This window comes from Sapajus apella, unplaced genomic scaffold (genome assembly GCF_009761245.1).
Source record: "Sapajus apella isolate SASKATOON/1434 unplaced genomic scaffold, GSC_monkey_1.0 scaffold50, whole genome shotgun sequence".
Lineage (NCBI taxonomy): Eukaryota > Metazoa > Chordata > Mammalia > Primates > Cebidae > Sapajus > Sapajus apella.
The window spans coordinates 10,006,878-10,021,620 of NW_022436990.1; the positions used below are offsets into that span (position 1 = coordinate 10,006,878).

At 44.2% G+C, this 14,743-nt stretch overlaps 1 protein-coding gene across 4 annotated transcripts in view; it reads right to left on the reverse strand.

Annotated features, from left to right (window-relative positions):
• Positions 1 to 4,398, reverse strand: part of NPAS3 (neuronal PAS domain protein 3) — an 848,226-nt gene extending 843,828 nt beyond the window's left edge. For all 4 annotated transcript variants that reach the window (XM_032242688.1, XM_032242687.1, XM_032242685.1 and 1 more), the window contains exon 1: positions 4,298 to 4,398. In XM_032242688.1, the coding sequence (XP_032098579.1) occupies positions 4,298 to 4,368 (71 nt within the window). In that variant the 5' untranslated portion in view covers positions 4,369 to 4,398. The remainder of the gene's footprint in view (positions 1 to 4,297) is intronic.
• Positions 4,399 to 14,743: the final 10,345 nt, after the last annotated feature.

Sequence of the window (14,743 nt, forward strand, 5' to 3'; positions counted from 1 at the left end):
TGTGCGTGTGCGTGGGGTGGCGGGAGAGTGCGGCCGTGCGCGGCGCTCGGGGCTGCCCCGCGGGCGGCGGCCGGGGCCGGGGCCGGGGCCGGGGCCGTGGCCGTGGCCGTGGCGGCGGCGGCGGCGGCGGCGGCGGCGGCCGTGCTGCTGAGGCTGGGAGGCTACGGAAAAGTAGTGGGGCCGGAGCCTCGCAGGCGGCCGGCGGTCCCCTCGCGCCGCTGGTGCTCCACGCCGCGGCTCGCCGCCTCCTCCGCCGCCTGCGCCTTCTCCTCCCGCTGCTCGCCCGGCGCCGCCGCCGTCCATGCGCCGCAGAGCGCCCGCGGCCCGGGCGGCCCCGGCTCCCGAGGCTTGCCCGGCGCGGAGACAGGCGACCGGCGGCGGCGGCGGCGGCGAAGGAGGAGGAGGGGGAGGCGGCAGAGGGGGGAGGCGGCCGCGCGGTCCCGCGGGCAGCCCGGCCCAGGGCCCCGCCGCCTCCAGGTTCTCACCCCCGCGCCGCCACCCCCTCCACCACCCGGAGCTGCCCGGTGGCAGGTGGGGCGCACACCCTCCCGGCGGGGGGCGCGGGGCCTAAGCCGGGAGGAGCGGGGAGGGGGAGGACAAGCAGGGGGTTCCAGCTTGACCGCTGTGAAAGTATTTCTGGGCATTTTCCAGCTGCTTTGCTCCAGAGCGCTCTCTCGCCTGCAGACACACCCCCCCTTCTCCTTCTCTCTTGTCTTTCTCTCTCTATCTCTCTCCTCTCTCTCTCTCTCTCCCCCTCTCTCTCTGTCTCTCTCTCTCTCTCTCTGTCCCCCTCTCCCCCCCTTTCTCTCTCTCTCTCTCTCTCTCTCTCTCTCTCTCCCCTCTCTCTCGTTGGGGAACTGAGAGGCTCGGCTGCCGGCGCAACAACGCCACTCAGTTGCAGTTTCAAACACTTCCCTTCTCTGGAGTATTGCAGCCAGGAGAAAAGAGAGAAACAAAAAAAGGAACTGGGAGGCCTCGGGAGCGAGCTGGGGCAGGACGCAGTCCCGGGAGCTCCTTGCCGGCAGGGGGAATCAATGCGGGTGGGGGGCGCGCTGGCCCGAGCGAGCGGGCCCCAGAGTCCCATGGGCGGCGCAGCAGCAGCAACACAAGCGCCTTGTGGCTCCGGCGCTCTCAGCAGCGTTTCCAAAGACGGAGCATCTGCTTCAGCCACGGACGTACAGGAGTGCAGACCCCAGGGTTCACAGGTGAACCCCCACGTGTTTAAACCCGCATACGGAAGCCCTCCCGACTCCGGTCCCGGGACCCTGGACTGGACCGCCGCCCTCTGGGATCTAGCCCAGCTGCACCCGCATTTGACAGTTCACCAAGGCCTAGAGAAAGGCTTGGCAATTCAGTGCAGGGCCCGCGCTAGAATCCTGTTACCTGGGTAGACCCTGGTCAGAGCGTTTTCTCCACTAAACCAATCAGAAGCGTGTGGACGGCTTTTTACGTAGAGACTTGGGTCTGCCATGTGTCAACCAGGCAAGTAGAAAGGACTCCCAAAGCATTTCCACTTTGAATGAATGAAAGATCCTGATGGAAAACATCAGTCCTGGGTGAGGTTTTGCATTTGACTTTAAACTTAAGAAAAAAAGACCCGAAAAGGGGTCTTCCATTCGGTCTCTACGACTTTAGTAAAGTGGGGCTGGGAATTGGAAACTTGCAACGAACACGTAAATGTTTTTTGTGGTAGAGGTGTTTAATCTGCGTGATGGTGTTTAAGTTCTCTTTGAAGTACACTCTACAGGTAGGAGAAAATGAGAATGAGAAATGAACTAGGGTGGAGAGTGTTATGTACAAGACATACATGAGCTGGCAGAGAAGGGAAAAAGTTGCCAGTTCAAAGTTTTGGCTCCAGGACACCCAGTCCAGGGCGTTTCTGTCCGAAAATGGCAAATGAGAGAAGCTTGTATTCTCCCAACAGGCCACTCTTTGCTTGAAAAACCCCCACTGCTGTCACTCCCTCGGCAGACTCCTCAAAAGTACTTAAAAATAATTTTTTGGTAAAATGATATGTCACCATTCACTTAACAAATCCAGATGGAAACAAATCCAAGCAGAAACTAAGTCTGCCCCTCAGAACCCCAAAATCCTGTTGAGGGGCCAGAGGACAGGGGGCTCCTGACTCAGACCCTATCTCCAACACCTGCCATGACCTTCTTGCCCTACACGGCTCACTCTCTGCACCTCCTGCCCCCCAAATTTAACTAAAAGACAGTAACAGGTATCATTACGACTAATTAACGAAATCAAAGAAGGCTACATTTTTCACAGCTATCCTCTTCTGTCAATATAACATAAAAATCGAAGGAGGGAATAATACACCCCAAAGGCTGAAGTTTAGAGATGCTAAAAATAAATAAATAGCCTTAGTCTTTAGAACTGCAGTAGGATTCAGAGGCTTAATAAGGGGCCCAAATGCAAAGTTGAAAGTGGAAAGCACCAGTGCAGCTCTCAGTGTTGAGGTGGCAGACTACAGGGGACTGCCCCTGGTGCTCCTGCCTTGAGGGAAAATTGTCTCTGAGGCAGTCTTTATGGTAAAGGACAACACCAACCTCAGAGCAAACCTGATGGCAGAAAATTCCTAATTCCCCACCCATTTATGCCCGATTTATGTGGTATAGGTTAGCTCAGGTCCCTGAAATCGTTCAAAGGTCAGCTGACATTTCTGACCCTTGACTCCCTACTTCACAGACCCTACTATTGTGACCATTGCCTGCACTTCCTAGTTAAAGTGACCGCCAGATTCTATTGTCATTTAAATGTTGTGTAAGTGCCAAAAAAAAAAAGAAAAAAAAATACCTGAACCATGAAAAGGAAAAATCTAATTATTTTCTAATCTTTTATGTTTGAAAGATTCCCAGATCTTTTGTATTAAAGGTTCCTGTTATCGCTGAAGTAAAAGACTAAAATAATATAAATCAAAAATCTCTTTGACAAGGAATAGCCTCTTTTGAGTTATTTTCCAAACTATTAAAAAAAAAAAAAAAACACTTCAGACAGTACACAGAGCATATAATGAAGTCTTCTACAGAATATTTGCAATACTGGGCATCAACTTGAAAAACACTCAATGTGTTATGCAAAATCTGCTCTGGTCACTGGGCCATTGGTTGGAAGGCACAAAATATGGCAGTGATAGATTATTTTAACCTTTTCAGTTTAAATTCTGTTGGTTCAAATCAAAGGTTCTCAAATCAATGAAGTTTGAAATACAAGGTAAAAATAGGAACTGTTATTTGAATTATGCATTGTGTATATTTTAAGTTAAATATCCACTGGCAGATCTCTCAGATGTTTAATCTTGTGCAATCTGGGAAACACAAATATTTAATTTCACACTTTCATGTGTTCTTTTTTCTTCCATCTTTTATAAAACCAAGCCCCACAAATGGGGAGTTTACCTTTCATAGTACATTGTTAGTTTTTCTCAGCGCATTTTCGTGGATTTACATTTTCAATAAAATTTTGGAACATCAAAAGTTGTCCTTCAAGAAAAACTTCAGGGTTCTAAAGCTATTGGTGGTGGTAAATTGCTTTCCCTTTCTTTCCTAATTGAATCAAATTACTATTTTAATGTCACATCCATAATTTTTAATAAAAATCTATAAATACTTTTAGGAGAAATACAAACAATACTTTAAAACTTGCTTCTCACCACCTAGCCTGACTTTGTAAAAATTGCTTCCTAACTAGTATCCCTGAATCTTAACCATTTGCATTATAATGCGTTTAAGATGAATACTTAACAGCGCCGAAGAGACTCGGATTTCCTGCTGTATTTCCCTTTAGTAACAGGTGATATGATAACACTATTATGTAGAATTGCAAGTCTTCAGCTACACGTGAAAATCGTTCCTATTCTGTTTGGAAACAAATGATCAATCAGCCTCTAGTGATCAATTGACCCCCTGGCTGTCCGTCTGCGTGGGTCCGCATCCGGCTGAGGCATTGAGAAAATTCCACTGGAAAGGGAAGAGGATCCTAAACTTTGCAAAAGCACCTTGTGCGTCGTCTCAGACTTCGCTGCAACTCCCCTGCTACTCGGGGCTGAGGCTCTGGATTTGGGAGCCAGGCAAAGGGCAAAGGATGATTTCACTTCGCCAGTGCACTAGAGTGCTTTTCAATCCACCAAAGTGAAGTGTGTTTTTCTTCCTTATCTGTAGAACGAGGGGCAGGCAAAGTGAACCCTGGCAATGTGCATGTGTGTTGTAAGACACAAAACAGGAGGCAAAGTGAGTCCCACCCCAGCACCCCGGGGCGGGGGCACTATCCCAGCCCAGGCGGGACTACTCACCGCTGCTGGTAGGAGGTGATGCCCTGGACGTTCTGCGGGGTGCCGTTGGCCGCTGCGCCGGCCCTCCCCATGCCCGCGCCGGCCGGCACCCCCGCGGCCGCCCCGCCGGCCGCCGCGGCCGTCACCTGCACGCTGAAATCCGGAAAGATTCGGATCATCGCCGCGGCTTCGGCCCCCGGGCGCGGCGGCTCTGGGCTCGGGCTGGCGGGGGCTCGGGCTCGGGCTCGGGCGGCGGCAGCAGCAGCAGCGCGAGCAGCGGCGGCGGCAGCAGCGGAGCCAGGCACCAGCCTGCAATCCCATTAGTGAGCCGCGGCCACTGTGCGCGGCGGAGAGGCGCTTTGATGTGCGCGCAGCGGGATGTGGGGGGGAGCCGGGAGCGCGAGGAGGAGGTGCGGGGGGCGTGCGAGGGACTTGCAAACAGCAAAACGTGTCAGGGTGGGGCCTTTTTTCCCTTTTGGGGGGCGGCGGTGCTCCCCCCTCTTTCCAGGATGTTGCTCTCACTGGCTGCTCCGGCTGCGCCGCGCGAGCCCAGCTGAGGGAAGAAGGGGAGGGGGTGGCGGAGGAAGGATGCACCGGGAGGCTTGGCGAGGACTTGGCCGGTGCAAGGGAATGACTGGCAGCAGAGGGTGCGTTTCTTTCCCGCCCCCCTCTACGCGCACACACACACACACACACACACACGCCGCGCACTTCCGACCCAAAGTGCAAGACTCAGGCGCGCTGTCTCTCCCCTCCTTTCTCTGGAGAAATAACCACCATCCAGGCAATCTCGCGCCTCCCGCGGCTTCCAGCAACCTGGAAGCCAGCCCGCGTGTGCAGGAATGGGGGCGTAGAGCCTCCCTTCCTGGCCGGAACCCCTCTCTGCCCGTCTTATACACATCGGGCAGCGCGAGGGCTGCCAAGCGCAAGTTGGGCTCCTCGAGAACTTGATACTTATCGAGGAGGGATGGTGTGCAAAGGCGGAGAGAAAAAAAGAAGCCGCTTTTGTGCAATGGAGAGTTTGTTCCCTTTATAAGAATGGGCTCTTCCCGCTGCTGGTGGGTGGGCGGGCTGGTCCTGGACAAACTTGTGAGGTGAGGACTGTAGGTCCGGCTAGAGGGATCCGGTTGTGCCCCGATGACCCACCTCCATACGCCCCTTTCGACAGATGAAACGAATAAATTAGCAGCCTCAACTGAAACGAACTCTGCAAATTCCAACCACCAGGGAAACAAAAAGAGAAAACACGTGCATTTATTTCTTCTCGTCTCTCAGTTACTTCTCCACAATGTTACATCAGTGTTTCTTTAAGGGGTATGGAGGGATGCCTGTGGTTTGGGCGAGCCTTTTTAAGTGACGACTTGCATTCCTTTTCGCTCGGCTGGTGGGTGGGGGCGGTGAGAGTTGATCGTTTCCCCCACCCCCTGCCCAGGACCCCCGTTGTCCCACTTCCTTCTCTTCCTTCCGGCTCGCGAGCCTGGAGTGGAGTTGCGGGCAGTGGGCGCAGCCCCCTTCGGGATGCAGGGCTTCGGCTCCCCTCATCTTGTGCGCGCCACCCTTGCCCCTTTTGCTGGTGCGGCTGGTACTTGCCCCTTCTCGTCTTTTTCTCCTACCCACTCCCTGCGCGCCAAGGCCCGGGCCCCGCAGCCGCAGCCCGGGGACCAGTGGCCGCCTTGCTTTCTGCAGGAACCCAAGTTGAGATCTGCGAAGCGTGGTGACCGCGGTCGCGCCGCCCCAGCCCTCGGCCAATAGCGCCTCGCCTGGCGAGGCACCTGCTTAACCCTTTGCGCCTAGGGCACAGCAGGCCCGCCGGGACCTAGAGGGGCAGAGCGGATTGGCCAGAAGTTGCCAAGGCCGAGAGTGGCAGAGGCCGCCTAGCCCAGCGTCCCCCCTACAGGGTCTAGGGGCCAGACGCCTGTCCTTGCTGCAGACCCGAGCGTCCCCTCCCACCCTGATGGCTCTCGGGAAACAGCCAAGCAGCACAAAGGCGAGCCTTTACCCTGGCGGCGTCCCGCGCCTGCCGGGACAACCTCTGAACTCCCCTAACCCAAGTCAGTTTCCGGAGGCGCCTCCTGCGCCCGGCAGCCGCTGGGAAACAGAGGGAGGGAGCCCCAGCTCTCGCTGGCCGGGCCCACGGCGCAGCTGCGTTTCCATTTTCCTTTCAAAGAAAATGCTTTGGACGGCAGATAATACCAGGAGATATGAAACTGCTTCGTCCCCCACGTGTTGCACGTAAAAAGAATCGTAATGAGCATCTGTGCCTTGTGCGAGGGATCCCACGAGTTTGCTGAAGACCTAACCGAGGTCCTGACTCCCTCCTTCCCGGGAAGAGGTCATTTTCTAGCTTAACAGCATTTCGGGGATGCTTATTGTGCAGAGGCCAAACGCAAGGTCTTTGAGGCCGGAATTGTGGACATGGGGGCAGAGGCCCGGCTGGTGGAAAACATTTGATCACGGAAGTGGGTCCTCATCCCACGCGGAGCACACAGCGCTGGGCGTCGCAGGTTTACTTGGATCTCAGCTCGCTCTCCTCCCTGCTTCTCTTGCTCTGAAAGATCACAAATACCCGCCCCGCTCCGCCCCCCAACCCCGCCCCTGGCTCTGTGCAGGCTTTCTCAGGACGAGAAATGGGAGTTTATGCCAATTCGAGAGAGGTCCGGAATGTTTTAGGAGTTGGGAAAAGTTTCTTTCTCTGACTGCATTGGTCAAGGCCGGCGGTATTGTAGGCCAAAGGAAGTCTAGTATGTAAATAACTCAGGAAAGAGGCTGAAAATGAACCCCAATCCAGGCAGTACCTTTCTATAAAATAGCTTTTGTTTGAATTATTGGCCCATTGTGGGGTAGTGATGGGCCTGCCACAGATGTCTAGGCCAACCAGTTGATGGAGGCTTCCAGCAAGTGGCTCCTGGACCCATGTGTAGTCCAGGAATGTAATGCAACATTCCTCCTTGATCCTGTGCATCCAGAGGCAGCCTCAATGTGCCAAGTGAGTCAAAGGAGGGAAAAGCCCTCTGTGGCCAAAGGAGCAGAACTTTTAGAAGATTAGTTTTCCTTTTAAAGGCTTTCTGCACAGTCAACAATGAGTTATATTTACAAAGAATATTACAGCTCTTCGTTTCAATACCAATTCTATGACTAGAAGAGGCCAGCAATTATTATTTTATTTTATTCACTACTTATTTTACAACATTTTATTCACTACTTATTTTACAAAATTTTTGGCTTGAAAATGTAGCACCCTGTTTCTCATCCCTTTTGGAGGGCAATTTTTTCTTGGAAACCCAAAGGGCAAAACTGCCCCAATGGAAAGAAAATGTGAGATTTGTTGTTAGACATTTAAAACTACATAAGCTGAGGCCTTTTCAATTATATGTTGTTATTAAAATAGTTTAATGAGCACATTCAACTTCAAAGTTCCAAGCTTTCAATTACCCATTTTTACGAGAATTAATATGGCTCCTGCCCTCGAGAAACTTTCTTTTCTAAAACAGGAATACACAAAATACTCAAAGAAGATTTGCACAGGTTACCTTACAATGCACATGTTAAGTCTGGTTCAGTATTTTATCCTTACATGTATAGTTTCAGAAAGTCGGTTTGCATGCATGAGAGACAAATTCCTTATTGGATCTGCTTATCTCCATGTTCATTAAGGACCTTAAGCAAAATATAAGTTTATTCTCTCATTAGTAATTCAGATTTCATTACTCTGCTCCTTCAGTTAAAATCTTTACATACTGGCAGCTGTTTTGAAAAATTTTGAAAGTTGCTTTGGCATTCACCCAACCAAAAGGACTCCAGTTAGCACTAAACTGTATACTCTCTCATTTTATACCCCTGCCACATCTACATTTTAGTGCATGTAGAGACTTGGGAAAAGATTATATGATATTTTAACTCCAAATACATGCATATGATATATAGATACACAGCGATCACAATTATATATTTAAATCTTTATCCTTGTTGTCAGTGTACAACTCTGCCTTTTGCTCATACAATACAAACAGCTATTTTCTGAAAATTCATTTCCATTTACTTAAATTGTTTGACTTTGAATTTTCACTATTTACTATCAGAAGGTACCAGTGACAGGTAGGAGAGAGAAGGCCACGAAGCCTGAATGTATCGAATTTTTGCTTTAATTTGGTCACACATTTAGGCAGAATAAAGTATTTACAGAAATCAGGATAAACTAAAGCAAAACAACATAAGTAGAATAAAAATATAAGTAGAATAAAAATACTATAGGTAATGAATAAAGTAAGAAATGCTTTTCTCTGAAATGTTAGATGTTTGTGCTGAATTATAAAGCAAAAGGGGATTTTATTCTATAAAGAAACTCATATAATTTCCAACAACCTGAGAGCTGAGTGTTTATTATAAGAGAAGCCATGAACTAGTATTACATAATCCCTCCATCATATCTTGGGAATAAGAATTTTATATTCCGAGAGAACTTAATTATTTGATTTAACCAATTTTCCATTTTTGCTCCTCAATCCAAATGGAATTCTAGCTATTACTGCTAAATCTGCCATGCTATTAGTATGTCCTTAGTATATTCAAAAGCAAAACAATAATGTCAGGGGAGAAAAAAAAACCCATAAACTTAACAATATAATCATTCTTGGTATTCCAGAAGAGAAACTAAGGAATTAAGAGATAATTGCTAATAAATTTTTGTTATATATGCATATCCATATATAATATATAAAGAGTTCTGAGGATTTTTTCATGTTAGTACTACATATATCAAACTGAAATATCTCAAGCGATTATGCTAAACTAATTCTCAGAGGAGCTTATAAATATAGCTAGAAAAAGAAGAGGTAGAGTTAGAAAAGTCTTTTAGCTTTTAAACTCAGTAGCAGGCATTATGAAGGAGACATTGTTTAGAAAAATTAGTGTGACTAGGGAAGGGTTTTAGAAATCCATATGAAGATTTCGGTTAAAGTATTTACACATTGTGGCACACATAATTCCAAAGCATGTGCAAATCAATATAACTATAAATGAACTTAGATTTAAATGCAAAATAACTACTCTTAACATATTTAAAATACAAATTTGTCTTTAAACAACAATCTTTTAAGTTTCATTTGCTTATTTTTCTCATGATAGTGGATTTGATTTGAGGATTAAAATATTTCTAATTTCTTGAAAACTAATTTGAAATTTTCCTGTGAATATAAGATTCCTAAATGTTGCTTCTAGTAGTTTGCTGCATCTATTACTGTCAGCATAATTACAGCTTCCATGGAACTACTAAGACATAACTTGGTACCTGGACCACAGATCCGCAGATCATAGCTAGCGTATGTTTCACTGGAAATTATACACAGTGCACACTGGAACTTGAGTTTCTACTTGACTTGGTTCTTCCAGGTAGGCATACTCATGTAGCCACTGGACTCTGTTCTTCACTAAATTTTCTTATTGATTATAAAATTATTCATTCAGTGCCCGATTGACTGAAGGAATAGCTAATTGCTTTGGATTGAATTTAAAAAAAAAAAAAAAAAAAAAAAACACTAACACTAGGGTTCTAGGATGAATTTTTCATTTTTCAATAAGATAGAATATTGCATAAACCTAATAATACATCAAATCAAACAAATGGTTTTATTAAGCTGTATGCTGAGTCAACCTTTCTGTTCTTATTAAACTGTTATGTTCCTTCACCCTAGAGAGATGATTCTCAGACTTTAGGGTGCATCAGAATTACAAGAAGGGTTTTTGAAAACACAAACTTCTGGGCTTTTCCTCTACAAAATCTTATTCTGCAAATCTGGAGTGAGACCAATAATTTGCATTTCTAACAAGTTCCTAGGTGATGCTGATGCAGTTGGTCCATGCATCATATTTGAGAACCACTGACCTAGAGTGTTTATGACAGAAGATCCCAACTTTGCTACACACACTGACTGAGCTGTCAAGGGCATATTATTTAAATTCTCTTTGTGTCTGCAACTTGGTATTAATTCAATCCAGCAAAAATAGATTTGTCCTGTGTGGTGGGAATCCAGACACAGTTTCCTCCTTTAGTGAGCCAAGAGTTTATTAGAAGAGGTAGATATGTAAATAAATAAATTACAACAAAATATCATAAGGGCAACAATAGATTTATGTAAAATATACAAAACTGGCATGGGGTTGGGAGCTAAGCCAGATGAGAAAAGTAATCAAACATGGTCAAGAGCACAGTGTGTGAATTATGTTCTCCAGGTTGAAGGTGGTTCTATCATTTACAAGCTAAGTGACTTCAAGCAATTTGCTTTATTTCTCCAAGTCTCAGTTCCTTTATTTTTAAAACTAATAATATAGGCTAGCTACGGTGGCTCACGCCTGTAACCCCAGTACTTTGGGAGGCTGAGGCAGGTGGATCACCTGAGGTCAGGAGTTTGAGACCAGCCTGGCCAACATGGTGAAACCCCATCTCTACTAAAAATACAAAAATTAGCTGGCACGGGGGCATGTGCCTGTAATCCCAGCTACTCCGGAGGCTGAGGCAAGAGAATTGCTTGAACCAGGGATGTGGAGGTTACAGTGAGCCAAGATCATGCCATTGCACTCCAGCCTAGGTGACAGAGTGAGACTCCATCTCAAAAAAAAAAAAAAAAAAAAAAAAAAAAAAACTAATAATATAGATCTTAAAGGATGGTTGTAGGCATTAATTGATATGAAGTAAGTAAAGTACTTAGTTCAGTGCTGAATTCATATTAACTACTCAATGTAAGGCAATCATTCCCAGGAGAACAACATCTAACTACTCTTCCATATTTTTTTCATGGTGATAGAAAAGGTCTTGGTGATTACTCAGACAACTTATGAAATATTTACATGTTCTTTTTATGAAGGTTGACAAGTCTAAATAGTTATTTATTCTAAACTCACAATATAATATACCTGGAATTATGAGTGACTTTTTCACCAAAATCAGGAAAGATGCCACATAAAAGTATTTTAAGTGTTCCCTGAATTCAGGAGCGCTTTTCTGGAGGCTTGTAGTTTTGCTTTATGCAAAGGGCAGTAATCTTCTGGCATCAATCATATACAAGAAATGTAGAGGCATAAAATAAAATAGCTTCACAAAGTATAAATACAATTTGGATAATAGATTCTATATTGGTTATTATTGGAAATAAGAATATTTGGGTTTTATTCCAAATCTTTTTGAATCAATTAGGGTAAGGATAACTGAAATCTTTCACTAAAGTATCCCATAGTGCAATGATTCACATTTTCGTCTCAAGCCCCCTTTAATATTTTTGAGCCACTAAAAGAGATTTGGATTATATACATCATGTCTATAAATATTTACTGTATTCAAAGTTAAAACCTATCTATATAAACTTATTATTTTATTTAAAAATAACAATGATAGGCCGGTCGCTGTGGCTCACGCCTGTAATGCCTGTACTTTGGGAGGCAATGCAGGTGGATCACAAGGTCAGGAGTTTGAGACCAGTCTGGCCAACATGGTGAAACCCCATCTCCACTAAAAATACAAAAATTAGCTGGGCATGTTGGGACATACCTGCAGTCACAGCTACTCAGGAAGCTGAAACAGGAGAACTGCTTGAACCTGGGAGGCAGAGTTTCCATGAGCTGAGATTGCACCACTGCACTCCAGCCTGGTGACAGAGTGAGACTCTATCTCAATAAAATAAAATAAAATAAAAAATAAAAATAACAGTGATAAACTCATCACATAGCATAACACTTTTTATAAAAAATATTTTATCCCAAACAAAAAAAATAGAACTGTGATACTGTTTTATATTATTGATGCTCTTTAATATCTGGCTTAGAAGAAGACAGATATCTCTTCTGTATTCAGTCTCTTATAACGCTATGTTGTTTTGATTGTGCATGAAGAAAATCCAGCTTCACACAGATATGGAGTTAGAAAACAGATAAGTTCAACTATAACAGTCTTTTCAGATAATTATGGATATTCTTTGCTATTACACCAAAACTCAACAAGTAGTATTTTCTTAAAAGTTAGTTGTAACGTGGAATCTGAAATTGTAGTAATAAGATATTGATAACTGTGGCCATTAAATATCCATGGATTTTCTGTCTATGCATTTTTTTTTGAGACAGGGTCTCACTCTGCCACGCAGGCTGGAGTACAGTGGCAAAATTATAGCTCACTGTAGCCTGGAACTCCTGGTCTCAAGCGATGCTCTTACCTTAGCCTCCCAATTAGCTAGGACTATAGGCATACACCACCATGGCTGGCTAAATTTTTGTCTATAGGGAAAAGGGAAAATAATGTCTTAGTTTTATTATAAAATAGTGTTGCCTTCACAGGCACCCCAAAAGGGTCCTCAGCCCACACTTCAAGAACTGATGCCTTAATACAATGTAATTCTCAAGTTGTTATTATTACTAATAAATTAAAAGATTTAAATTCTCTTTGTGCTATATTTTTTTAGAGTGAACATGACTTTACAATTCTATATTGATTTACTATCAAATTATAAATGAGTTATTACCAATGTTGTACTTAGAATTTCTATTTCTTCTCCTAGTTTTTATTTTCATGGGTGCAGAGTGGGTGTATCTATTTATGGGGTACACATGGTATTTTGCTACAGGCATGTGATGCATCATAGTCACTTCAGGGTAAATGGGATATCCATCACCTCAAGCATTTATTCTTTCTTTGCATTATGAACAATTCAGTTATACTCTTTTAGTTATTTTAAAATGTACAATAAATTATTGTTGACTATAATCACCCTGTTGTACTTGCAAAAACTGGGTCTTATTCATTCTAACTATATTTTTGTACCCACTAACCATCCCCACTACCCTTACCCCACTATCCTCTCCACACTCTGGTAACCACCATTCTCTCTCTAATTCCATGAGTTAAATTGTTTTAATTTTTTCAGTTCTCACAAATAAATTAGAATATGCCAACTTTGTCCTTCTGTGCCTGGCTTATTTCACTTATCGTAATCACCTTCAGTTCCTTCCATGTTATTGCAAATGACAGGATCTCATTCCTTTTTATAGATGAATAGTACTCCATTGTGTATATGTACCACATTTTCATTATTAGGATTTCTTTGAAACAGGTAATAATACCATTATTATCATCCAGGAAGTGACTACCGTTTTGATCAAAGGAACTCAATTACTTAATGTTGAAGATCTCAGTTGAAGGATTTCATTTTTTCTCTATTTTCTCAGAAAGGTATGAGAATGCATAAGTGAGAATGATATTCCAGAAAGCTGGAAAAATGAAACATATAAGGAGCTATATTAAGTTTCAGATCAGAAAGAAGTTTCCCATCATTCAGAATGTGAAGAGTGCCACCTCCAAAAGAGCCGAGCCTCCCTTACCGGGCACATATTTTAGCAGGTGAAAGGACTACGTTCTGGGTGTTTAGAAATTTTTGCACTGGGGGTCAATGAGAGTCAATTTCCTCTAAATCTGTAACTTATATAGACATAATCTTTAACCATATCATCTCTATATCATAAACAACACATCACAACACTGTTTTCAAAGTGTGCGATCTTTCTAACATGTTTTCCACAGACAACCACAAATAATTCCTTTATGTTTATCATTATTCAAAGGCAGGATGATTTCAAGTTCTTGTTCAAAATGCAAAAACTGAATTGTTGTGCAAAGCATCTTTACTTACTGAAAAGAGTAAGGAAAAAGATCTGTAACTTAAGTATTTCCAATAATTAATTTTATTTAAGTACCCTGGACAGCTGCTCAGGGTACACACCAAATAGGGTAAGGGAACCTTTTAAAGTGAGGTCACTATTATCAGTGACTCATATTCAAATCACGACTATATTTCAAACAGGTGATAAACCACTGAAGAATTAATCAGCTAACATAGAAATGAATATAATCTTGCCCCAAAATTATACCCCATCAGATATATACTTAATGGAAAGTTCTAGAAGAATATGCTTCTTGGTTTATTTATAGAGACAACTTTTCAGTGTCTATGTCTGGAGGGATCAAGAAAGGAAGTGTATAGAAATTTTATCTGTGTACCTTTGCACAAAGCTAATACACTAACAAAACTTTTAATTCTGTTTATTTTGACTGATAAATGATCCCTCCTAAAAAGTTACTTGTGTGGTTATGGCCAACAAAAACTATAAACTTGAAGAAGATTCACTGAGAATAACAACTTATTATATATAAGGGAAAATATCTAAACCAAAGTTTTGTCAATTTTTTTTTTGAGATGGTGTCCACAGTGCAGTGGCATGATCTTGGCTCCCTGCAACCTCCACCTCCTGTGTTTAATCAATTGTCCTGCCTCACCCTCCCAAGGAGCTGGAATTGTAGGCACATGCAACCACTCCCAGCTAATTTTTGTATTTTTAGTAGAGACGGGGTTTCATCATGTGAAACCCCAGGCTAATCTCGAACTCCTGACCTCAGGTGATCCACCCACCTCAGCCTCCCAAAGTGCTGGG